At 41.1% G+C, this 25790-nt stretch overlaps 2 protein-coding genes across 5 annotated transcripts in view; one reads left to right on the top strand and one right to left on the bottom strand.

The window, feature by feature from the left end:
- Positions 1–13193, bottom strand: part of cfap70 (cilia and flagella associated protein 70) — a 28607-nt gene extending 15414 nt beyond the window's left edge. For 3 of the 4 annotated variants that reach the window (XR_001167694.3, XM_004558036.3, XM_076884913.1), the window contains exons 1-9: positions 13016–13193; positions 11159–11345; positions 10804–10899; positions 10136–10218; positions 8674–8748; positions 7572–7763; positions 7257–7439; positions 1903–1997; positions 16–88 (exon numbers count right to left, since the gene is read on the bottom strand). Coding sequence is in view for 3 of the 4 variants with exons in the window: in XM_004558036.3 (XP_004558093.1) it covers positions 16–88; positions 1903–1997; positions 7257–7439; positions 7572–7763; positions 8674–8748; positions 10136–10218; positions 10804–10899; positions 11159–11345; positions 13016–13087 (1056 nt within the window). In the remaining variant the exon portion in view is untranslated. The remainder of the gene's footprint in view (positions 1–15; positions 89–1902; positions 1998–7256; positions 7440–7571; positions 7764–8673; positions 8749–10135; positions 10219–10803; positions 10900–11158; positions 11346–13015) is intronic. The other variant, XM_076884927.1, reaches the window with a different exon arrangement.
- Positions 13194–14116: 923 nt separating this feature from the next.
- ddb1 (damage-specific DNA binding protein 1) overlaps positions 14117–25790 on the top strand; it is a 45846-nt gene continuing 34172 nt past the window's right edge. Inside the window, exons 1-9 of the mRNA XM_004558034.4 lie at positions 14117–14295; positions 15433–15581; positions 15874–15990; positions 16379–16600; positions 16803–16917; positions 17186–17283; positions 22318–22476; positions 23594–23677; positions 24114–24230. Of these exons, the coding sequence (XP_004558091.1) occupies positions 14235–14295; positions 15433–15581; positions 15874–15990; positions 16379–16600; positions 16803–16917; positions 17186–17283; positions 22318–22476; positions 23594–23677; positions 24114–24230 (1122 nt within the window). The 5' untranslated portion in view covers positions 14117–14234. The remainder of the gene's footprint in view (positions 14296–15432; positions 15582–15873; positions 15991–16378; positions 16601–16802; positions 16918–17185; positions 17284–22317; positions 22477–23593; positions 23678–24113; positions 24231–25790) is intronic.

Raw genomic sequence — 25790 nt, 5'->3', positions numbered from 1 at the left:
AAAAGGAATACTAACCTTTGATAATGGAGCCAATGACCTCATGATCTCCACTGGCCACAATCTGCTCTTAGTTATCCTTTGCTTCAGCCTGAAATTATAATCAGTACTGATACACACATTTTTATATTCTCTCTTTGTGTTTTCCATCATCCTAGAGCAATTCACCAAAGGCATGGAGGGTGCAGCCCAGGGGACATCCCATTCCCACCTCCCAACCCAGAAGCACCCATTCAACCTATATCGGCTTACACTGACATGACTGCCTTGATCTTTTTTTGTTATATTAAAAGCTTGCTATATTTTTGGTAACCCTAATCTTGTGTGATGTAATAACAAAACACTGTGAGATGCGAATCCCACTTTAATCATGTTTAACCTACCCTTTCATGTGTATTACAGTTGTTTTATATTATTATTTTTTTCCTTTCTTTATTCCTTTGTTTTATTTTTGTTTCCTAATGTGTTGCAAAGACAATGTCATTAGTTGGCCGACAACATGAGAGATGGGGCACAGTGGATGGAGGTCCAGGACCACCCCGAGGTACCACCACAGCCCAAACCCACCTAGTGAGCAACTCCAGATCCCACCAGTCCCAAGGTCACATATTAAATTGTTCTGGCAAAATAAACAACAACAACAATTGGGGCGATCGTGGCTCAAGAGTTGGGAGTTTGCCTTGTAATCGGAAGGTTGCCGGTTCGAGCCCCGACTTGAACAGTCTCGGTCGTTGTGTCCTTGGGCAAGACACTTCACCCGTTGCCTACTGGTGGTGGTCAGAGGGCCCGGTGGCACCAGTGTCCGACAGCCTCACCTCTGTCAGTGTACCCCAGGGTGGCTGTGGCTACAATGTAGCTTGCCATCACCAGTGTGTGTGAATGAGTACTCCCATATATCATTGTGAATATTGATGTGACAATAAAAGTGATTTGATTTGATTTGAATGGGTGGATGACTGGATTTGTAAAGCGCTTTGGGGTCCTTAGGGACTAGTAAAGCACTATACAAATACAGGCCATTTACCATTAAACAACAACAATGATAATAATAATCAACATGATTAATTCAGAAAATGGGTTTAAAATGTTGATAAATACAGCTCTATTGTCTTTTTGCAAGAATGTCATGGTTTCTAAATGTGTGTCTTCAATGAGAAGGTTTGTCTGGATGTTAATATGTAACTATTTCTTTGATTTCCAGTTAAGAACTATTGTTGTCTTGGCGATACTTAGAGAAACAAGGAGTGGATTCATGTATTTGTTTGAGAGAGTTTCAACTTCAGTGCTACTGCCAAGCAAACAAAGGGTTGGTAAAACAGACTAGATTTCTTTCACCGAGGAAAAAAGGTGTCATTTTGGAGAATGTTGATTAAACTGTGATAAAAAAAAATTAAATTTTTACTATGGATATTTCACATTTTCGTTGTCTAGCTGTAACATCTACTCTTACCAGTAGCGTTTTATAGTGATACAGTTAATATTGAGCATAATAACTGAGTTCAGCTTATTGGTGCAGCCCTTCACAACAGTCCCAATTTCTCATGTGGGCCTTTGTGAAAACCACTGCACTAGTTGTTTTTTCTTTCATACATTTGACCTTTACTCTAAGCATTAAGCCTATTTACTTACTGTATACTTGCACAGATCACATGCTCACTGTGTGCCTAAAATCAGTGATAAGATCAAATTCCTTTTTCATTACTTTCTGATTTCCTTGCATGCCTGAAATGTTCTGAATAAGGAAATCCTGCTCTTAGACTCTGCTATAACATGTGTTCTGTAACAAAGAAACTGGTGACTGACTTTCCCTTTCTAGATTAAATTCGTAAAATTGTAGCCAGCAGGTAGCATGGTGGTCCGGTACACAGAGAAATAAAGGAGTGATTTGCATGCTCAGCCTCCAACCTTGTAGTTCCCCCTGCGTCCAGAAAGCAGTACATCTCTGTGTCCCAGCTCACTCTGTTCTTCGTGGTCTCTGCCTCATCACGAAATGCCCGGTCCTGTGGGAACATTTACACCACAAGCCTGTAAATAAGCTTTCACATGCTGTTATCTTCAATGGAATTGTGGTTTTTGGATTATCTGTGGTTTTCTGAGATTTCTGAGTTTTTGTCTTCCTTTGAGTTTATCGACATTGATTCTTGGGTTTTATTATTTTCCTCAGTTCTTGATTTGTTGAGTGGACAAATATATAAAGAGGGAGCTGTCAAGCAGGAGGAAAAGAGTAAGACCTCAGAGGAGGTTCATGGATATAGTGAATAAGGATATGAATAAGGAAGCAGAGTCTGGGGATGAGGGGAATGACCCGCGAGGTCACTGAGGCAGTTAAACAACTCCTTGGTGGCAGAGCCCCTGGTGTTGATGAGGTCCGCCCCGAGTTCCTGAAGGCTCTGGACGTTGTAGGGCTGTCCTGGTTGACACGCCTCTGCAATGTTGCGTGGAGATCAGGGGCAGTACCTGTGGACTGGCAGACCGGGGTGGTGGTCCCCATGTTTAAGAAGGGGGTCCGGAGGGTGTGTTCCAACTACAGGGGGATCACACTCCTCAGCCTCCCTTTTTTTTTTTTTTTTTTTGCCTGTCCCGTTTGGCTCTTTTGCCATCAGAATTGTTGTCTAAAGGCAAACAAAGATGCCCAACGGATTTACTTTACCAAATTGACCATCCCAGCCTTGCCGTAATGGTCCATTTGATTCACCTTTTATTGTTTATTTTATTTTCACTTACTGAATACGGGACAGACTTGACTGGGGGAAAGAAGGGGAGAAAGAAAGAGGGAAAGAGAAACAGCTGAGAAGAGGGACGGGGGAGAAGGGCAAAAAACATAAACCAACAGAACGGGCAGAGAAAAAAAAATGCATATATCAATCACCTGGATCACCTGCTGAGAAAGAAAAAAGAAAACAAGCAGAAGAGAACAAGAGTAATAGAATAAACAACATCACAATGATATATGGGAATATGACAGTAAATACTAAATATTAAACATTATTGTGCAGCACATAAGATCAACAGAACACAGTGTGCTTTGAGGTAGGAGCCAAAAAGGGTGTAGTTTGTGGGTGTGATCACCCGTGTGTACACCTGTGAGCATGGACGCGCTTGTTTTTTTTGGTTTTTTTAAAGGTTCCTTCATGTAATAATCTGCTAGAGGGTGTGGGGAGCCACAGCCCCGTCCTCCAGGGCGTGAAGCAGGTGTGGAGGAGATCAAAACTCCAGACATCCAGAGGCCCCCAGAACACAAGAGACCAAGGAAGACCAACAGAGGGGCAGCCGCGCCACTGTCCCAGAAAGAGCTGAGGAGAGTCCCAGATGAGGGCTCACTCAGCAGCCGCAGAGCAGAAGCCAGGGGGAGTTGCAGTGACGCGCCTGTGAGCTCCGCCGGCAGCCAGCCGTGCCTGAGTGACCGAGCCCCAGGCCGAGAGGCCGGGGGCACCCCACCTCCGAAGTGGCCCGAGCGAGCCCCAGGCTCCAGGCCCCGATAAGCGGCCGCCAAGGAGTGAGCCGGTGTGTACCTGGACGCCCATCCCCGGACACAAAGAACCACCAACGCACCGATGTCTGAGGGAGTCCGCCACTGGCAGGGGAAGTGGTGGTAGGGGGAGATAGGCCTCCAAACTTTGGAGGGCCTGAGATGTCCCCAGAGAGGTGGCGCCTGACACCCAACCTGACATATAGACACAGACGTACAGGCACACACAGATACAAACATCCATTCCCACCCTCATGCTCTCATATGCACTTACTCCACACTCAACCAACGTGGAGACAGACATAAAGAGACGCTGTACACACGATCACACTCCCCAAGCGTACTCTACAAACCGGGTCTAGGTACCCTTGCCCCTGGAGGGGGGAACTGCACCTAGACCCAGGTGGTGTTACCCTTTTCCCTGCGGTGGGGGGAGGCAGACCGCCCCGACTCCGCAGCAGCAGGAAGGCCCCACACTCCAGACCGCAGTCGGACGGCCAACTCCTCCTCCTAGCCCCCCCGCTCCAGCAGGTCGCAGAGAATGGGGGTGAGAGAAGACTCCAAACCTCCCTCCACCCGCTCATTGTAGTGTTGATGCATGTGTGTTCTAAGGTGCATTTAAAACCCAGGAGGGCATGGAGCTACCTGCCAGAGAGCAGCAGGTAAGCGCATGGTCCCTCCTGCTAGCCCTCAATGTCTACGTGTATTTAAAATTGAGAGGTGGGCAACGACGCCAGGGGTGGGGTGTACACCCTGATGGTACTTTGGATTCCGGGTATCGTGCCCACCCCCAAGATCCTATATAAATGTGTAATGAGAGTGTGAGTAATGTGAATGTCTAAGTTGTGGGATAAAATTGAGGCAGAGGTAGCCAGAAGGGGACAGAGGGGGGGTAGCCTCCTCTGCACCCTGGTGACATACCCCTACTCCAAGGTCCTGCATGTGTGGGTGGTTGTGGTGGAGCGGGAAGAGGGAGGCAGCTGGAGATGGGGAGGGAAGGAAGGGAGGGGCAAGTGACCCCTCCCTGGGGCCAGCTCCCCCGCTGACCCCAGTAGGCACCCCCATACTCCGCGACCCGCCAGGGAAAGGGGGCCCAGGCCCATCCAGACCGGGGCCCAGTGCAGCAGCGCCTCCCGGCCCCACAGAGCCCGGGACAGTCCACCCAACCCCACCACAGAGAAAACTGCACCCACCCCACCATCCACTCATCTTCCAGACTACATAAGACAATAAACACCCAGGCTGAGATCTTCCTCCACCTCTCCTGTATCTCCCCCTCCTGCAGAGGGAGCTCCTGAGGAGAGGAAAGCTCCTGCAAGATCCTACAATCTCCCCCACCAGTTGAAGAGCCCCCCGGGTGGCTCGATGCACCGGCGGCACCCTGCTCCAGGGCTGGGCCCCCATGCACCCACCCGCCCACAACCCCGGCAACACACCAACCAGGACCCAAGCCCCCAAGGCCCGGGTCCCAGCCCAGAGACGGAGCGCCCCCAGAACCTCACGCCCATCCTGGACCCACCCAGGGGCAGCCAGGCTACCAGGTCAGTAACCCACGTCCGTCAGCACAGACCCTCCCCTAGCCCCGCTGCACACAGCCACGAGGAAACAGTCACCTCAGAGCCAACAGAGCCCCTAACCGGACATGACCGTTACCCCGGGTTGAGCCCCCCAAGGAAGATGCCTCCGGGGAACCCCCCGACGGCATCAGGGGCAGTACCTGTGGACTGGAAGACCGGGGTGGTGGACCGGAGGGTGTGTTCCAACTACAGGGGGATCACACTCCTCAGCCTCCCTGGGAAAGTCTATGCCAGGGTGCTGGAAAGGAGAGTTCGTCCGCTAGTCGAACCTCGGATACAGGAGGAGCAATGCGGTTTTTGTCTTGGTCGCGGAACACTGGACCAGCTCTTTATCCTCTCGAGGATACTTGAAGGTGCATGGGAGTTTGCCCAACCAGTCTACATGTGTTTTGTGGACTTGGAGAAGGCATTCGACTGTGTCCCTCGGGGTGTCCTGTGGGAGGTGTTGCGGGAGTATGGGGTGTCTGGCCCATTGCTACGGGCCATTTGACCCCTATACAACCGTTGTAAGAGCTTGGTTCGCATTGTCGGCAATAAGTCGGACTCGTTCCCGGTGGGTGATGGGCTCCGCCAGGGCTGCCCTTTGTCTCCGGTTCTGTTCATAATTTTTATGGACAGGATTTCTAGGCACAGCCAAGTGGCGAAGGGCTTTCGCTTTGGTGGCCTCAGAATCTCATCTCTGATTTTTGCGGATGATGTGGTTCTGTTGGCTTCATCGGGTGAGGGCCTCCAGCTCGCACTGGAACGGTTCGCAGCCGAGTGTGAAGCAGCGGGAATGAGGATCAGCACCTCCAAATCTGAGGCCATGGTTCTCAGCCGGAAAAGGGTGGAGTGCCCACTCCGGGTCGGGGATGAGTTCCTGCCCCAAGTGGAGGAGTTCAAGTATCTTGGGGTCTTGTTCGCGAGTGATGGGAGAAGGGAGCCGGAGATCGACAGACGGATTGGGGCTGCAGCTGCAGTAATGTGGACGCTGCACCGGTCTGTCGTGGTGAAGAGGGAGCTGAGTGTAAAAGCAAAGCTCTCAATTTACTGGTCGATCTACGTCCCTACCCTCACCTATGGCCACGAGCTGTGGGTAGTGACCGAAAGAACGAGATCGCGGATACAAGCGGCAGAAATGAGCTTCCTCCGAAAGGTGGCTGGCCTCTCCCTTAGAGATAGGGTGAGAAGTTCGGTCATCCGGGAGGGGCTCAGAGTAGAGCCGCTGCTGCTCCACATCGAAAGGAGCCAGCTGAGGTGGTTCGGGCATCTGACAAGGATGCCCCCTGGGCGCCTCCTGGGTGAGGTGTTCCAGGCATGTCCCACCGGGAGGAGGCCCCGGGGCAGACCCAGGACACGCTGGAGAGATTATATCTCTCGGCTGGCCTGGGAACGCCTTGGTGTTCCCCCGGATAAGCTGGAGGAGGTGGCTGGGGAGAGGGAGGTCTGGGCCTCTTTGCTTAGGCTGCTGCCCCCGCGGCCCGGCCTCGGATAAAGCGGATGAAGATGGATGGATGGATGGATGGATGGATGGATGGATGGATGGATGGATGGATGGATGGATGGATGGATGGATGGATGGATATGCTAAAGGTTGGTGTCCCTGTTAGGGACAGGGATAGTTAGAATCTGATCCAGTTCATCTGATCCTTATTACCCATCTTTGTTAGTTTTTGTGTCTGTCTAACCCTGTAATGACACGTATATCACATTTGATGGATGAAAATTTGTCTGTTTTTCAGAATTCTACATCAGTGTGATGTAGTGGATGTAGCAAATACGATAAAATCCCAATCTAAAATTCCATGTGTCTCATATGTGCAAATTAATACTTTATTTCCTTCTTTTTAAAAGGGAAATAAATGGCACGGTCTGTAGTACGGATATGGACATTACATTTATTTTTATTGCACAAAAGGACAAGAGCACAATCGTAAAGTGCAAACCGCATCCAGGAACTTGTGTTAGCATTATGCTGCTTTGCAAGCATCTGTACAGACAGAATGGTAATGCTAAGCAGGCCGAGAACCCAGGGCGATGTTAAAGCTGAGTGAATGTTGACACCACCTCAGCAGGCACACCCTGAACTTCAACAGGTAAGAAACTGATGAACAAAACTGATTATCAAATCTCGAGGTCACTTTAAGAGTGTTTTTAACTTTCTTTCTTTCTTTTTTTTTGCAACATTCCAGCTAATATTATTGGTAGTATCTGCAAGCTGCATTTGTATTTACCTCTCGAGCAGTCAGCTCACCATCCTCCTGATCAATTTCCTCTGGCTTGAAAAAGACTCCAGGCAGGAAGTGGTTCTCTGGAGCTAGTGTGTCCCTATGGGGCCTCTTCTTCTGACGTTCCTTTTCTTCTCCCTGCCCCCCTGCCTTCAGCTGCCCTTCAGGGAACACTAGCACTTGGTCTTGCTGGGAGCAAAGCAGTAGTAAAGCTACATTTGTCAAAAACGCATCACCCTTGGAAAGATTGACATTTTAAGCTAGTGTGAATAGAGCAGTATGCCTTAAGAGGCCACATAAAAAGCACAGTATAACACTCACGTCTGCAGTAAGAGGGATCTCTAGGGCAGCAGTGTATGTGAAGGTAGTGGGAGCAGGGCCGGATGGCAGCATCCATGAGTCTGGGACAGAGTAGGCTGTCTCCAAAGTTACCTTTAGTAGATTAGAGGCTGAGAGGTCAGCCTCGGACAGTATTGGATCCAACACACTGACACTCACATCGAGGGTAGGCACCTAAAAAGCAGAGCAGTTTATATTTTTCATTGATATACTGCTTTAACCATACTGAATACAAATCCTTAGGTCCTAAGTGCTTTTCAAACCATAATACACAACACTAAACAATTTCCTGAGTGCAATGAAAGCTCATTTTATCATTATATGTAAATTCACATATTTAACATATAATACATGTAAGTGGCTGTTTTTTTCTCGTTTATCATAACCCAGCAAAAAAATACTTATGTTTAACAACACCTTAAAACGAACATGTTCCTCAATAACAAATAACAAAATAAACCAACAAAAACATATTGCCACTGAAAAGGATAAGAGGACTCACTAACAGTTTATACAGCTTAGTTTGTTTTTTTCTGGCCTGTTGCACTTTTTATCTGTTGTATTTCTATCTGTATTTTATTTGATGCACATCACATTTTATTTGTAATCTAACAACAAGGTTGTTTAGTATTAGGAGTTGAACCTTGCTAGCATAGCATTTCACATGATAAATGAAATGAAGTGCCGGTCTTTGGCTTTCTCACCATGAATGTGTTAATTAGAAAAGCTGTTGGTTAATTTATAATACCGCAATACCACGTTTAAAGTGAGAGGTATTTCTCAAAGTCCAACTTGCATGGGCACCAGAGTTAATACCCTCCGATGTCATGCTCGTTGCTGTATGGATGAAGCTACTGTTAGCTGAATTATTAAACTGATTTTGAGCAGCAACTTACCTGTGATGTTGGTATTTTACTTTTTCTTTACCAAACTCTATGACTAATTTGGACTTCTAGTCATAAATCTGTAGAATTCAACTAAGGGGGCGCAGGGACTTTTAGATAGACCTGAACCCCTGAAGGCTCATCTGAGGGATATTTTATTTATGCTTACTATAACTGTCCCTGTAGAGTAATGGGATTACCTTCATTTTCCATTTAAAAACTGCTTGGCTGGATCCTTGCTTCATTCTGGTTGCACTCCTATCTTTGTTGGGGAACTGTGGGCAATATGGATACACTCTTAAAACAATGTAAAAAAAAACTTAAATTGTGAATTCTATTTTTCAACTGTCCATTATCTTTCTATTGTTTCTAGTTGTTATTTTACACATTTCATATATAACTAAAGTGTCTACATGTCTGGAATTAGTATTGATTTAACAAAACACACTGTGTGCTTCTTAGGCTTTGCCAAATGTGTTGAATGCATTATTTTAAAATGTCTGCAAAACTAATATTTGGAATCTCTTTTTATATACTCAACCCAACCTGTCAGTGGGTTAAAAATACTAAATACTAAACTTTTTTTTTTTTTTTTTTTTACCAGATACCGCTTGAGCCTGGGAGCCTTATTTTTGACCAGACAATAAATAGTCTCAAATTGTGGCATTTGTTTTGGTTTAAAATTGTACTTTAGCTGTAACCATCGAAAAAAGGCAATAGATGCTAAATAATTGTAGAGTCTGTGTTGGTAATCTAGACTTAATAATATAATAAGAAATAATTGTTTAATTGTTAATTCACTTTTTCAGTCAGAACTATATGCAAGCATGTCTGATCAGTGCTGTTTTTAAGTTCATTTAAAGATGTTCAATCTTTTGTCAATATTAAAAATACACAAAAACACTTGTAATTTATTTGGGTTACTTTGCTGTGTAAAAATAGCAGAGAGTGTAGTCCAGGGGTCAGCAACCTTTAACACCCAAAGAGCCATTTGGAGCCGGTTTCCATGCAAACAAAAACGCTGGGAGCCGCAAATACTTTTTGACATCTAAAATGAAGATAACACTGTATATATTGTTTTTTACCTTTATGCTTTGTGTGAACAACTAAGGTGTGTTGCTTATGAAATCCATGAAGTGCTACAGAGAAAGTTACATTTTATTTATGTAATTAACACATTTTTAAATCTTAAAGAAATATAACAAAAGGAAAGACACCCAGCTGAACTAAAATGATCCAGCAAACAAAAGATGCTGTGAGCCGCCACCCTTATATCACCTTTGGGATTTTGGAGCCTTGACCTGACTTTTAAAAAATAATTGGAAAAAAAGCACTATGCTGCTAAAAAATGAAAAATAGATATTTGCAAAATTCTGTCTAAATATGTATTTTACCAGGTTAAGGTGTGTGGCGGGGCGTGGTCTGCAGCGCCGCTGCAGGGGAGGCGGACGCACCTGAGCGGCACCCGGAATCACGCCTCGCCGCCTTAAAGTCTGTGCTATCTGTGCTGTTGTGTTGGTGTGTGTCGGGCTGTGAGCTGAAAAGCTACAGCCGGCTGTATGCATACAGCAACCATGTGTGAAAAGTGAGACATGCTGAAAAGCATGTTCATACAAACATCGTTGGGTCTCCAAGAGAATGACTGCAGAGTCCTCAACTGACCTTGAGGCCGGTGTCCTGGGCAGATTTGGCCCGGAGGTTGGGCACCGAATTGACAGAGACTGTGGATGAGAAACTGCACTGACCTGAAGACAAAGAGAAAATCACTCTAACAAATGAAAGTTCTGCTCTGCTAAGAAAAGCTCTCTGAAATGAATTTTTGCTTTTCTGACCTCCATACAAAGCAGCTGTTAGCTGGGACGATATGCTGACTATATCAGAAACCAATTTTGAAAAGGGATCACTGCTAGAACATGAGCCCGGTATCAGAAATTAAGAAAATGTAGATACTGTAGGTACACTGATGCTAAAGGTTGGTTAGAGAAAAAAAAAAACTGCCAAATTAAAACTAGATTTTGCATTTGGAGTGTTATACTCTAAGTGAGGGAAAATAAAATTACTTGTTTTCAGTTTATAATAGAGCTTAAATTTGTTTTTGCAGCTTTGAAGGTTTCATATGGCTAGCTTCAACAGTTATGAAGTTAGGGGCTCAAAAATGTACCACATTTCAACCCACCTTCCAGGGCCTTTAATTCAGAAACTTGTCATAGTATGAATTTACATTTTTTCATGAGCAATAAATAAGTCATCTGATTATGAAGAAGCCAGGTGGGAACTTTTGTCAGATCTGACTGATCTGGTATGGAAAGACCGGATAGCTATAGCTGTACCTTGTAACAGTGGTAGAAGGTCAACAACAGCCTGGCCCAGAGGCACTTGTCTTGGTTCATCATTCTTCTCCTCAGCCAGGACTTCTATCACTGTCACTGACCACCACAAAACCATATACATTAAACACAACAGTGGACATTTTTAGCAAGTTTGGTTATCAAGGAGATTCCTGTCACCAATTACACAAGGTATTCACAACAAAAATGTAATAAATAAAAAAAAAAAGCAACAAAAAAAGTGTTGATCAAACTGAAAGAAAATAGAATGAAATGAAATGTTTCAGCTGCTGGTTAGTGCCATTTTCAGTTTCATCATATTATCAGAGACAGGAGAATATTTCAAATCTCGACTTACATACAATGGGTTTTTGGGCAATGTCACTGAGAGCCTGAGCGTCGTTTGGCCAGCGGAAGATGCAGGTAAATTTATAGTCAATAAAGTCCTGCATGGGGTTACCCTGCTTCTCATCTGACTCTCCCAGCAATGTTCCATCAAACTCAACCCGCACCAAACTCTGAAAGCTGTCTCCTTTTTTTGATTGCTAAAAAGAAAAGTAAAGAAATACATAGCAAGCTGTAAACATTTACTTAAGATTATATCACATTTTAAAATAAAGCTTTAATTACATTAAATTTACTTAGATACTTGTTGAAGAAGTAAAATGTAGTTAGCATAACATCAAAAGTATATTCCACCAGTCTCCATGTAAGCTATTAGTACCGCATGCTACCAAAGCCTTCTAAGACCTATAACTCGGGAAGTTGTTTGCTTTTATGTCTCTCTTTGGATAAGTCAATGTGAATTGAAACTAGAAAAGAAGACTGTGTGCTAAAAGCAGTTTTGCTGATAAGAAAACAACTGTTTATGAGATATGGGACTGAAAATATAGAGCGAGCTGACCTGCCCAAATACACATAAGCTAACTTTGAGTTTTCTAATTAGATCAATGATGGATGGTCAATGATGAGAATGAAAACTGACTGACATTTTACTATGACATTATTAAAATAGAATTTTAACTTCAGTGCTTTACATAACTGCATACAATCTTGAACGAAATAATCTTGAACCAAGTGCTACTTGTGTTAAATTTTACTTTGATATTTGCCCATTTACTTGAGTATTTTTTTATATATTTGGTGGTAAGTGGTGGTAAAAGTTATGTAACAATACAAGGAGAAAGAAAAAGAATAGCCACCTAAAATATTTGCAATTTTCTTTTTTTAACAAACACAATTCTAATTTCATGTAATGATAAAAAACCGAACCAATTAAAGATAACAAGTTCATTGGGAAGCTCTAAAAAGCTTATTGAGAAGTCTTAAAACAATTAAACAGATATCCAGATATAGATATCCAGCAGCTCCATTTAAAAAGCAAACATTCCTCCAGTCATAAATAAATAAAGTTCAAAGGAGGGATACACAATACAATACAATAAAAGATTGCAAATGGACTGGTTCTTACATAGCACATTTCTACTCTACTTGCCATGTGCCTCATTCATACAAGCGCTTTTTAAAAATACTTTTTCCTCAAACTAACACGCACACACTGATGGATGATGGACTTTGGCTTCAATGCCTTTCCCAAGAACACTTTGGCATGCAGACTGGAACATCCAGGAATTGAACTACCAACATTCCAAGTACTAGATTACTTGCTCACTGTTTTAATGGACTGATAACTAATAAATGGGTGGGGGGTGAGAGGACAGAGGGTACCTGCCAGCCATCAGAACGTGGAGAGGGTTTCTACTGTTGTCCATTATAGATGACTTCCTCTTCTCTATAAATTACATTCTCTATATATTTCATCCCTACATATATATGTACTGTACTGAATCGCACGAACATAAGGATGATGAAATCTACTGCAACAAAATTATAGCTACATATATATCATGCTATATTCCTATACTGCACTCCAGGTTCTATGAATAAAGGAATATTACAGCTCTCTTAAGGTGAGCTATAATCTTTTACTGTCAAACAATAACAGCTTAGAAGTGAACACCTCAAAGTTTCTTTCGGAACTGCTGGACGGTAATGTTGGGTTATCAAGGTAATTTGTTGCTTCGTGAATTTTAAGGTAAAAAAAAAACTTCATACACAACACGTACCTAGACTTCCGTTAGACTGTTATGCCGCAGTGTTAGCAAATTTCACAGGTTTATGGGGATCATTTCTAAGTAACGGCAAGTTGACTTACCAGGTCATTTCCACGGTTTATATGTATTTTTATACTCATGCTGTGTCTTTTCGTGTTTCCTGGAGCCTCCATTAAAGGTCAGTTTGTCGCACGGGGACGCGTTTCCATGGCAACGATACCTCTCGTCGCTCACAGGCGGCGGCTCTGATATGGTGGGTTCAACGTGAACTCGAAAATGCTGAACAATATACAACAAGAAGGGCAAAATTAACTTCAGATTCAAGTTTACTGTTACCAGTTCAGCGACGCGGTTGATAGGAATCTGTCCTAATGTGCTCATATATACCACAACACACAACAAAGCACAGCATGATACATGGATACATGTACTCAATCAACTCATAAAAGTAGTGCCCTGTTTCACTGTACCTGTCTTCAAAGTGCTTTTTTGTGAGAGGTTCAGCTAATATTATAATATTATAGTACATGAATAGCCTATTATGCATGTCATTACATGAATGCAGCGTCATTCAACGCAGATATCTTATTCTTCTGCAAAGATATATTCAAAAACAAATATTAAAGAAATATCTTTCGTATTACAGGCAAATACTGCTTTTCACCCTCGGTGCATTACACATGTGAGAGAATCGATTTTGTACTCGCTTTTATTCAGGAAAACATTTAGGAAACATTTTGTTCTGTAATAGTACTAGTGAGACAGCAGGGGTCACTGCTCACTACAGGGGAAACATCCTGGTGGCGCACTCGTTTTTAAGCTGTTGTGTGTGAAATACCTTGAGGCATTGGGAGTTTAATTTGCTTTTTCTGTGTTCTTCCCATAAAACTGCAAAAATTTAATATCTCGAGCAGGATGTATCAAAAGAGACCGTTTTATATAGTTTTTGCAACATTAAAAAAAATATCAACACCATTTTGTTGCAGCGTTACAGCTCTTTATATAAGCTAAATTACTGATCACCTAAGTGGTCAGAGTTGTACTTTCATTTTATTTATTTATTTGTACATTTCATATGAATATATTTTCTTTTAGCGATTGACTAATGCTTTTCCCGTTTAATGTAACGCACCGCGTATTTCGTTGGACAAATAAATAAAATCATTGCCTTGCTGGTAGTCCTCCGCGTCGCTAGCGGTGCTCAATCTCAGACCTCTACAGAGCTCAGCTTTCTACTTCCGGAAGCTTTATTATCAATGATTTTGTCACTTGAGAGAGATTAAACACTATTCTGGTGTTTGTCTTTTGTTTTTGTCAAAAATGTCCTACAATTACGTTGTAACAGCCCAGAAACCTACGGCGGTTAACGCCTGCATCACAGGTAAATCCGCGCTGTTTTTCGCCGTTGTGCAGTAAGGAAACATTTGCCACCTGCATGTTAGCTTTGCTCCCGCGCTACAACTAAAGTGCTCCAAACGGGCCTGTAGTAGCCGCTAGCTCTTGTTTTGCTATGTCAACGGTTTACTTGTCACATAGGTTCTGCTCGTTTGTATGCGTGTCTCAACACACACATCTCTTGTCACGTCTGCTTTAACATACACACGGCAGACGTTTTTTTTCTTGCTTCTTCTTTTTGATGTAACGTTAGCTGTGTCCTGCACGTCAGTTGCAGCGGATCAAAATGCGCTTCCTCTGCTCACAAACATTAGCATATCACACAGACTTGGTGCCCCACTTAAAACGAGTTAAGCTAGATTACGTTTTCGTTCATTTGACTCACAAAAACCGTGATGCATTAAAGCTCATAGAGACGCTTATGCTGCTGTCTTTTTGTATTTCAGGCTAGACCAATAGGAATTCTGTCACATTAAAGTTACAGTTTGACATGCACCCATGAAATGGCTGCGTAGGATGCATCATCTCTTCATGTTCACTCTCTTTTTATTTTTCATGGCGATAGTAGAGACCTCGAGATGGTATGAGGTGACGAATTGAGATGAATGCTCACGTGTAATAGTCTAGACGTGAAATCTACTTACAAGTTACTTTTATTGTTAAGCAATCTGATAATTGATACTGCCAAGTGCAATCAGAGTGTAAAGATGTTTAAAGAACTTGCGAAATTACTACTTTTCATGGTAGGTCGTTGATTGTAGCACTGACTCTGACACAGTTACATTTGTTGGAGTAGATAATGGAATGAACCAGTTTGGCCAAGATATATTATTTTAGACCATTTTGAACACAAGTAACCGTTTGCGATTTTCCTTATTGTGATAAATTAGAACACTTAAGGAAGTTAGATAATTTCCTTGTAAGTTGTTTTTAAGCTGCTAAAGACTAAAGAAGACATTAAAAATCAGCAGTTAAGCTGATATGTAAATGTATTTGAGAAGCACCAGAATATTTATGCCCCAATTTAGTGATATTTGTGGACATTTTTAATTTCTCTGTGTGCCCACTACTCTCACATTAAAACCAGTGTATTGAACATAATGTAACCATTGTTTTTCTGCAGGTCACTTCACCTCTGCTGAAGACCTCAATTTGCTCATAGCTAAAAACACACGTTTGGAAATCTATGTGGTCACAGCAGAGGGCCTGAGGCCCGTCAAAGAAGTGGGCATGTATGGCAGAATTGCTGTTATGGAGCTCTTCAGGCCCAAGGTAAGGGGTTTTGTGTGCAGTCGGCAACACTTTGAATTATTTTTCCTGCTCGACTAGTTAGTGGTCTGGTTATTTAATATATATTTAACTGCACCATAAATGATTTGTACTGTGGTGTGTTTCTCAATCATCTACAAAGTAGGGTGCAAATTTTGCCTCTCAAAAATAGTGAAAGTCTGCACATTACAAATAGGATATGACACATGCAGGCACTGTCTTCTAATCGGGCTCACAGAGGCTGATCAGGTGTATAACATGTAACTCTGGTGCCTTTTTCCTCCTCATTCTTCAGGGTGAGAGCAAAGACCTGCTGTTCATTCTTACATCTAAGTACAACGCCTGCATCCTAGAATACAAACAGACCGGGGAGAGCATTGACATCATCACCCGAGCCCATGGCAATGTCCAGGTGAGACAACAACACTAATATTGTTATAGACATGAGCCACATTGTAAGGACATTCTATTTGTTATGGTGTGTTCATATGAAGGGCAGTATGTATTTTGTTCTTCTTGGTTGAATGCAGCAGTTCACTCTTTTTTAGCTCCACTACATTCATATTAATAAATCTTAATTTAGACTGTTTTAAATTATCCATTTGCCATTTAAATTGGTAAACACCGTTAGGTAACATTTCAGAATTCTTGTATTCTTTAATGTGGTTTATATCAGTGACATTTTGGACTTCTTAGACTATAACAGCTGGAAAAATGTAACTAGCTACGTGCTACATAATGTGATGCTTTCTCATACACTCCCAGTGCTAAACAGTTCCTAACCCAATGCTCTTTTGCAGGATCGTATTGGGCGTCCGTCAGAGACGGGTATCATCGGAATTGTAGACCCAGAATGCCGCATGATTGGCCTGCGGCTGTATGACGGCTTGTTTAAGGTGATCCCATTGGACAGGGACAACCGTGAGCTCAAAGCTTTCAACATCAGACTGGAGGAGCTCCAGGTCATCGACGTTCACTTTCTGTATGGCTGCCAGGCTCCAACTGTTTGTTTCATCTACCAGGTACATGAGCAGTACAGAATGTGGGAATGTGCCTTTAATGAAATGGGAAAAAAAGAATATGTTGAAAAATTCATATATCCGGGACATTTCTATTTAATTTATTTATTCCGGGAGAATGGTTTCAAGCTTATGGTAACTAAGCAATGCACAGTAGCAAAGTGCAATTAGTGACCAGTTTTATTCCATGTGTTGTGTTTCATAGGACCCTCAGGGACGCCATGTGAAGACCTATGAGGTTTCTCTGAGGGAGAAGGAGTTTAACAAAGGCCCCTGGAAACAGGAGAATGTGGAGGCTGAGGCTTCAATGGTGATCCCAGGTACTTCAACTATTTAACTCAACATATAGCCGTGATAATAACGAAAACTGCTGTGTGAAAACACAAGGATGTGAGCTATGAATTGCTAGTTCATAAGTGTGTAAGTTTAGTTTACAAGTCATGAATAATTTCAATTGTTGAATACATTTAACCCACAGCACTACTGATAACTGGTAATGCAGAGGATATTAGCTTCTGTGCTGTAAACATCTCCAAAATAGCAGAAACTTCCCAGAATAATCACTCTGTCTGTGTTCTTGTATTTTAGTCCCTGAGCCATTTGGTGGAGCTATAATCATAGGACAAGAGTCTATCACCTACCACAATGGAGACAAATACTTGGCCATTGCACCACCCACTATCAAGGTAATGATAACAGATAGCACACTTCTGCTTTAGATATTTTGATCGTTCAGCTGTTCAAAAGAAGCTAGGTAAACATTTAAGTTGCAATAATGTAGAATTGAGTTAGACTGTGGCTGTTAGAAGCCTAAGCACTGTAAGTCTCAGCAAATAGACTATTTCTGTACCAGGGGCAGTCAAAATAGAGTTAGTTGGTGAAGTCACTTGCAGAGCGGGTAGTAGTGCCCTATCACAAGTAAGTATCCTATATCTAATTCAGTGATGCATCAAAATAGCTGTTAGTATTGGGCTGATGGAAGCAAACTAATTAAATCGAGCTTGTCTGGGAACATGAGCCCAAATCTGAAGCTTGTGTATAAAACGGTGTGAAATCAAGAGTGTGATTGTAGAGCTGTCTTCAGAATCACACTTTGTAAGCATGATTGTTTTGTTATATTTTTTAAACCCTAAGGTGTACATGTGCTTTCTTTTGTTATGACTCTTATCGGTGCTAAGCTTCCAATACCTCAGGGTTTTAGTATTATCAAGATTTAGTTGTAGTCTTTCTACTGGCATTTAAAAGAGCTCAAGGCCCAAGAGTAATACAATAAGGCACACGTAGTCAGTAGTTGACCATGACAGTGGGCATTTTTAACATTATCTCTGTTCAATTTGACTTCATTTATATAGCGCCAAACCACAACAACAGTCTTCCCAAGGGACTTTATATTGTAAGGGGAAGACCCTACAATAAAACAGAGAAAGCCCCACAAACAATCAGACAAATCCCTATGAGCAAGCACTTTGTGACCGTGGGAAGGGGAAAACTCCCCTTTTAACTGGATAAAACCTCTGGCTGAACCAGGCTTAGTCTTTAGTCGGTGGCTCCTTATCCAGCCACTTCCCTATTATTTCCTTTTTACTGTCAATAAGTAATACTTTCGTAAAATATTTGTTTTGAATGTAATAATCAGGGAGTATATTACTTAAATATACAATAACACAACTATTGTCAATCTCAAAACCTGATATGGTTGTGTTACTGTTTGTCATATCTGCTATTTTGTAGGAATTTTCTTTTTGGAGCAATAAAACATAAAATTCTTTCATGAATATTCTCTCCACTAGCTGGCATTTAATTCACATATTTAATCGATCGTCAACTATTGGCGTGACATTTGCCTTCTTCTCCCATTTGATTTTGATGTATAAGGTGGAATATTTCATGAGAAATTGTATTCATGTATAAATTGTAGATACCTGTTTCTTGTGGATAGTGCCCCAAATAATAACAGTGCTCTTATCAGATTCCCCAATAGTTTTAGCATTTCTATAAAAGTGTTGCTTCACCTGTAAGTATCTAAACAAATCATGTATGTCTAAATTGTAGTTTTCACTGAGATGTTGGAAATTTTCCAACAAAGTCCCCAAGAAAGTTTGAAGTTTGCATCATATTTTACCCAACTAATTACCTAGATATTCATCTTCGGTATAGAACTTTTACATTTATTAAATCATATTAAATTACATCACTATTAAGTCAAATTTTAGTTTTATTTCTTTTTTTGATGTGGCCATAATTTAAAGAGTTTTTTAGATTCTTTGGGATATTAGCCCCCAGGTACATCATATTATTGGTATTCCATTTTAAATAGTATTTTTATTTACATTTTTTTTTTTTTTTGATGAATAATCTGATTAAGATAGGCTTTGTACAGCGTCATGGGCCCTTTGTAGATTAAGAGTGCTGGCCAGTGACTTTGAACCACTATTGCTCATGATATCAACAAGTTGCAGTGCTCGCCTTACATTGTCTTGCGTGAAAATCCTGTTTTTGTTTTTTGTTTCCAGAATCTGTCAAATATTTTCTGGTCTTTTTGGAATTATTCAAGTAAATATTCTATAATATGTGATCTAGAAATGGGTCTGTATGACCTACTCTGTTCCCTCTTTCCCCTTCTTTGATCGCTGATATTATGGCCTGTTTCCATAATGATGGGTTGTTTCTACCATTCTTCTACAACTGAGCATTGCCACTCCGCTTGGAAGTTTGTTTGTTTTATTTCAAAATGTGTTTTTCTTTTTTTACCAAGTTTACTGTTTTTACTGGATTTTGTAGTCTGTTAACATCTATTTGTATAATAACACAACATTTTAAAGGTATAGGATCAAAGTGAAGGAGGAAAAAAAACTACAGTGGTCCCTCACTATAACACGGTTTTGCTGTTTCACAGATTTTTTTTTGTGCAATTTCGCATGCTTTTTTTTTTCTCAGGGGGTTTTAACAGCGCATTGTGTTCTGCGTCCTGATTGGCTGTAGACCATTGTCAATCAATCTCCTCCGTGCTGTGTCTCCTGTACAGTACAGAATGAGTTCAGCTTGTCAAATTTACATAAATCTTCGATCACTAGCAGTGTGACTCTGAAGTGCTGTACTGTATGCTTAAGTTTTCTCCCCAACAAACACAACAATGTCGACGAAACGTTTTGCACCATCTAAGGCACGTGCAGTAGCACCCAAAAGGCAGAGGAAGATGAGGTAGAACTTACCGTATTTTTCGGAGCATAAGGTGCACCAGATTATAAGGCGCATTAGTAAAACAAAACAGTCAGATAAGTCCAACTTTACTCCACTCATTCTTTTTGCTTCCTCTACTTCTGTACCATTGATTCATTAATGTTGAATTCTCTGGCAGCTGCTCTATTCCCATGTTCTGGACCTGAAAACAGGGTTTGATCTTTGGTTTCATTCTATTTCTGGACTTATTTTTCTACGAAGGTTTGAACTTTGAGAGAGTTTAAACAAGAGAGATTGTGGGAAAATGTTCCCGCCTGTTTGAGAAAAGTGTATAAAGTGTGTAGTGAGGGGTTTTACAGCCTTAAAACATCTATAATAATTGTAAAAAATAAAGCTGGCTACTTCGCAGATTTCACCTATCGCAGGTTATTTTTATAACGTAACTCCTGAGATAAATAAGGGACCACTGTACTTCCAATTCTCCCTGAGAAAAGGTCCCGCTGTACAGCAGAAATCCTGGAGCTCTCTCTGGATACTTTCTTGGTGTTCCTGGCCCTGGTGTGTCATCTCACCCATGATGGCATGAGCCTCATTTCTGGTATTGTCCTCTATCACTCCCCTTTTCCTGACATTTTCTTGTTTTTAATTGCATTGCTTGGCGCTTATTAGCTGCAGCGCTATCACTGGGATACACTTTACTATCATATTCATAACTAACCAACATTGTTCAAAGTATGCTGTCCCTTTAGCTTTTTTCCCCTTGATTATTTAGTTGATGTCGGATTATAATAGAAGCAAAAATGGAAAAAGAAGTAGTAACTGTATCAGTACCACCACAGACATTTTAAGAGAGAAATTTAGTCATATAATCCTTTGGTGAAAATGATAACATCTAGGAGAAAAGGGTTTTTTAAAGCAATATTTTTAACAAAGGACAGGAAACATTTAAATCAGTTTTTCATGTTATAGAGGAATCAGAGTTCATGTAATTCATTCTTCAAAATAACTGCTCAAATAAGTCCGTGGGTTTGTTTCAGGATGGATTCCTTGTTGCAAAATCTGCCTCTAAAAGGACTTTGGAACAATATGAAAATAAAGTTAACACCTCAAATGAAAATGCAACACAATGGTGGCTTCAAACACAGATTCCTCTCATGTCTTATCAATAGCTCAAAACATCCTCCAGACCTACTGATCTGTCAGGGTTTTTTCCCTCTCTAATTCAAGCTCTCGTGTCTTCATTACTACAACTGCACGGTAGCATTGTCCAGCTTTTCTAGTGTTTGAATAGGAACAGGTAATAGGAAAGTTGTTAAGTGATCATTGAAGCCACATTTTGTTTTTTAATTTGTTTTTTTTTTTTCACCTAATATGTTATTTGTATTCAGTTCAAACACACTCCTTTCAAAAGTATCAAGAAAACACAGAGGCTTATCCTTTGATGTATAACAGAACTGTTTTGGCAGCTAATTAATAAATTGTCGCTCTGGAGCACCAAAGTGAAAAATGAATGTGGAACACCAAAGCTTCTGCCAACACGGAGGTCTGCTGAAAATGTCTCAGCTCATCTAGGTCATTACAGTAGCTGGTGAGGAAGTAGACTGGTTTCACATGTCAGAGCTAACCAGCTAATTACCTGCCATTCAGTCAAGAGGAGTCCACAAGTTTGCAAAGCTGTGAAAATAAAAGTTTTTGACAAAAGTTTTAAGTAATGCTACAGGCTGGGTGATTGCGAAAATGAGTTTTGTAAAGGTTTGATCAAGTGAGAAATTGACTCTGCATATACAGCAGTCGTTGACAATAATAATATCTCCTTTTGAAAGAAAGTAACAAACTCGGTCACACTACGGGAGTTAAATGCCAGCTTTAATCTGGAGTATTATTTGAATCTCCTAACATGTTTTGGTGCTGCTCAGTTTTGTTTAGAGTAAGAATTTTTGAAAAGCTCAATGCTGAAAGCTGAAAGCTACCTTTTCAAAGTTTAGAAAGCATATTTTAAACAGCATGATACATTATGACAGCAAACACTGATAAGACAATATAAGAGTGGCATTACATTATTGTACGAATGGCTGATAAATCAGTCTGCTTCAGATTACTCCTGGGGAATATTAGCATATCAAAAATACATCAGTGACATGATATTTCTCTACAAGCATACAAAATATGTGTTTAGAAATACTGTTGCTATTGCAAAGTTTGTCCAACAGAGAGCACTGACAACTTAGTTTTCCAGCTTCCTTCTCTGCACATGTATTGCTGTGCACCCACATGCAATTTAAAAGATCTTTTAAAGTAACATGAAAGGTTTTTGCAATGTACCTAAAATGGTGTACACATAATACTGAATTCTTTAATACTCCAAGAAGTGCTTTGGTGGTGGAGCACTGCTACTTCCCTGCACACACAAATATAAATAGTTGACTAATGGTTGATTTGCTAAAGCGTGGACCCTATTAGAATCAAGCTTTTATAGGTGTTGGCTGACCACTGTTGGTCATATTGTGTTTGATGTGTTTGTGTCTTGCTCTCGCTTACAGCAAAGCACCATTGTCTGCCACAACCGCGTGGACCCCAATGGCTCACGGTACCTGCTCGGTGACATGGAGGGACGTCTCTTTATGCTGCTGTTGGAGAAGGAGGAGCTAATGGACGGCACAGTGGTGCTCAAAGACCTGCATGTGGAGCTGCTTGGAGAGGTCTTTCATTTCTCTTTTTCTTTAGGCCGAGGTATTGCTGGCTGTCTTCCATCTGTTTATCCACCTGCCTTTCCTCGGGCATTTCTCCCATCACTTTCTCACTTCCTGGCTCAACGACCCTCTCTGTTTCTTTCTGATTTTCTTACCGCTGCTTTTTGTTCTCATCATCTCTGTGCTGTCTTTTGTTACAATTGACTTTTTAGTGGTTTATGCCCCTGAGCTAATGGATCTGTCTACACTTGCACAGAAGATAAGAACAAATTATCTCACCTCTTTGTTGCTTGCTTGCCAGGCTGTCACTTATCCCTTTAAAGTTGATTTAGGTAATGATTGTATTTCAATACTGTGCTTGAAGCTAAGGCTCATGTTCAAGGCAGACGACATTTGGTTTGTAGCACCTTTCTTTAATTACTTTCTGAGGAGTTTAGAGATGGAAAAGGCTTTCCTGCTAGTCTTCTAGTTTTACTCTAGTAGTGCTTTTGAGTTGGGAGCTGTTTGCTTTTTAGATTATTATAAAGTCTACTGCTATTAGGACAAGTCTGTTCAATAAACACGTAGGAACAGCTGTATGTTAAAATGTCAGACAGAACGCTTTATTAAGTCAATATGTCTAAAATCATGTACACAGTGATGGGTAAATTTAATAACAAACATTGTTTGTTTTTACATTACTTAGATTTACTGACATTTAATTATGAAATACAATAATTCAATTTTTAAAATCTTTTCTTTTTACACTTTACATGAATAACTTTTGTCTGCCAAAGTTATTTTAATTTACTAGCTGAACAGTCGTGCGTTAGGTGACCTTTCTGATTCTCCTGTTAGAGGATTATACTTGGAAAAAAAGGGTTTTTTATCATCAGGTTAATTCTTTTTTTATTAATGATTTAATGTATAAAAGGTCAAAATCTTTAATTTCAGATGGAAAAAAAAATCATTATATTTGTGACTTTTCTTTTCTTTCTTTTTTTCAAACTAAGTTCTGACAATTATTGGTAGAGGATTAATCAGCAAAGTCATTTTCATATTGATTAAAATGTAACTGATTGTAAATTGCAGCCCCACTGTGCTATGATCAAGAGGCTGAAATGTTTGTGTGTCCCTTCACTGACAGACATCTATTGCTGAATGTCTGACCTACTTGGACAACGGTGTTGTGTTTGTGGGCTCTAGATTAGGCGACTCCCAGTTAGTAAAGGTAAGCAGAAAGAGTCTTGTTTTTTTTTTTTTTGTTATTGAAAATAACTTTAAACACACTGGGTTTTTTTCCTCTGGTTAAAAAAAAAAAAAAGGTAAACTAAGTTAAAAGAAGTTAAACTTTTAGTAGATGTGTGTAGAAATGTGTGATAAATCCTGCAGTGTTTTTCATACCTTGTTTTAAACAATGGAAATACTTAATGAACTGATTCAGAAATTAATTTTGAAAATTAATTTTTTTCCCTCGGTTCTTCATTATTCTGCTCTATTATTTTTATGTTTGCATTTTGGTTTACTAAATTTAAATATAATAAGCAAGTATAGTAAATAGTGAATTAATAACCTCCAAGATCATCGTAATTTGACATACCGTGTGTGATTTTCAGAGAAATTGTACAGATTACATCCTTTGTAAAGACAATTTTGTTTATTTGCAGCTCAACGTGGACAGCAATGAGCAAGGCTCATACGTGGCTGTGATGGAGACATTCACCAATCTGGGCCCTATTGTGGATATGTGTGTGGTTGACCTTGAGAGGCAAGGCCAAGGCCAGGTAAAATCCACATGCTTAATCCTTTATTTCTAGAAAAAACAGAGCTTCAGAGCAAATAAAGGCTACATCACATATTCAGTAACAAAATCAAATTAATTTTTTTGGGTGGGGGTGTTTGCTAGAGAGTTTATATGTGACATGGTGATTACTGAAAACCCTTCAAGCAGACACTGGATACACTTGCCTTATGTTGAGTCTCCCTCTGAGTTTTCCTCCTTATTATCATCTTTGTCACAGCCTTCAGGGAGTCTCGGCTTATACCACCAATGCAGCGATTTCGAGGGCCATGTTAACAGTGTTCTTCTCAGCAGAATTGAGCTTGTAATGCCTCAGAGCACAAACTTGCAAAAGCCAGAAAATCTGCGTACAGTGCACTCAGGAGATTCCTGTGAGCTTTGTATGTAATGTGGTTGTTCTTCTTATGTATGGTGCCTTTTTTCACCTAGCCGAGTCTAGATGTTGGTTAGCTGGTCTGCAGTTACACTGGATGTTAAAATGCACCTCTGCTACACAAACCTAAATTGGTTTTCTTATTCCATTGCACAAAGCCAGATTGCTGTGAATGTAATTTCCTCTAATAATATTTACACCCTTTCAAACTGACGGTGAAGACCCTGTTCCTGTCTGCATGTATCCCAACAATCCATCATCTTCAGCACTTGTGTGTGCTTAGTTCTGTTTACCTTGAGCAGATATCAAACCATTTGTATTCAGGATACAATGTGATCTAGCTTGTACTGCATGGTAATGCCAGATTTAAAATGGAGCCACAAATCCAGAAAATGTTATCTTATTTCTCAAAATATAATGCTTATGTTAAAATGCAACCATCTTTTGGCATGTTCTTCAACACATAACTGCAGGTATCTGCTACAAAAAAACCCCACAAAAAACCCCCCCAATTTCTAATTTGAACATTTGTCCTCCTTTGTGTTGAATCACTGGGGCACAGGGAGATGCAGAAGGTTTTGTTGGCAGAGTTTGACACCAGGCCTCAGGGTATTTGATGTGGTTCCAAAGGCAGTGGTCCACTAGAGCACTGAGCCACTCTACTGGGTACAGACGAGCGCAGCATCAGCCACTGCCTGCATTCATCCATTCTCTCTAATTCAAGGGCCAGAAATAAATCCAGTCACAATTGTTTTAATTTGCCATTAGCTGCAAATCTGGAAAACATTTGACCCTGATTAATTAATGCAAACACATTGCAACGCAGTTAAGATGTCAGAGGATTGACGCACATGGCGCAGGAGAAAATATAACACGACCTCTCTCAGATAAATCATAATAGGGGTTGTGCTCATGGATGTGCAACAGAAGAAAAGGCAGTCGGCCCCATGAGAGTGTGGCTTAGTGTGTGAGGGCATTCGAAAACATGCTCAAGGGAGCGAGGTGGGTTGCCAAGATCATCATGACTATTGGGAGGAAACTGTTGGGTGGCAGGTGGTAGACGCTGAGATTATGCAGGCTCTGGTATTAATCCTGTTAGTGTACCATGACTGGATGCATAAATAACATTCTGGTGCTCTCCAGTCATACTGTACAGGCAGTTATTTACCT

The sequence above is a fragment of the Maylandia zebra genome, linkage group LG1 (genome assembly GCF_041146795.1).
Source record: "Maylandia zebra isolate NMK-2024a linkage group LG1, Mzebra_GT3a, whole genome shotgun sequence".
Classification (NCBI taxonomy): domain Eukaryota; kingdom Metazoa; phylum Chordata; class Actinopteri; order Cichliformes; family Cichlidae; genus Maylandia; species Maylandia zebra.
This window is presented reverse-complemented; position numbering and strand designations above follow the sequence as displayed.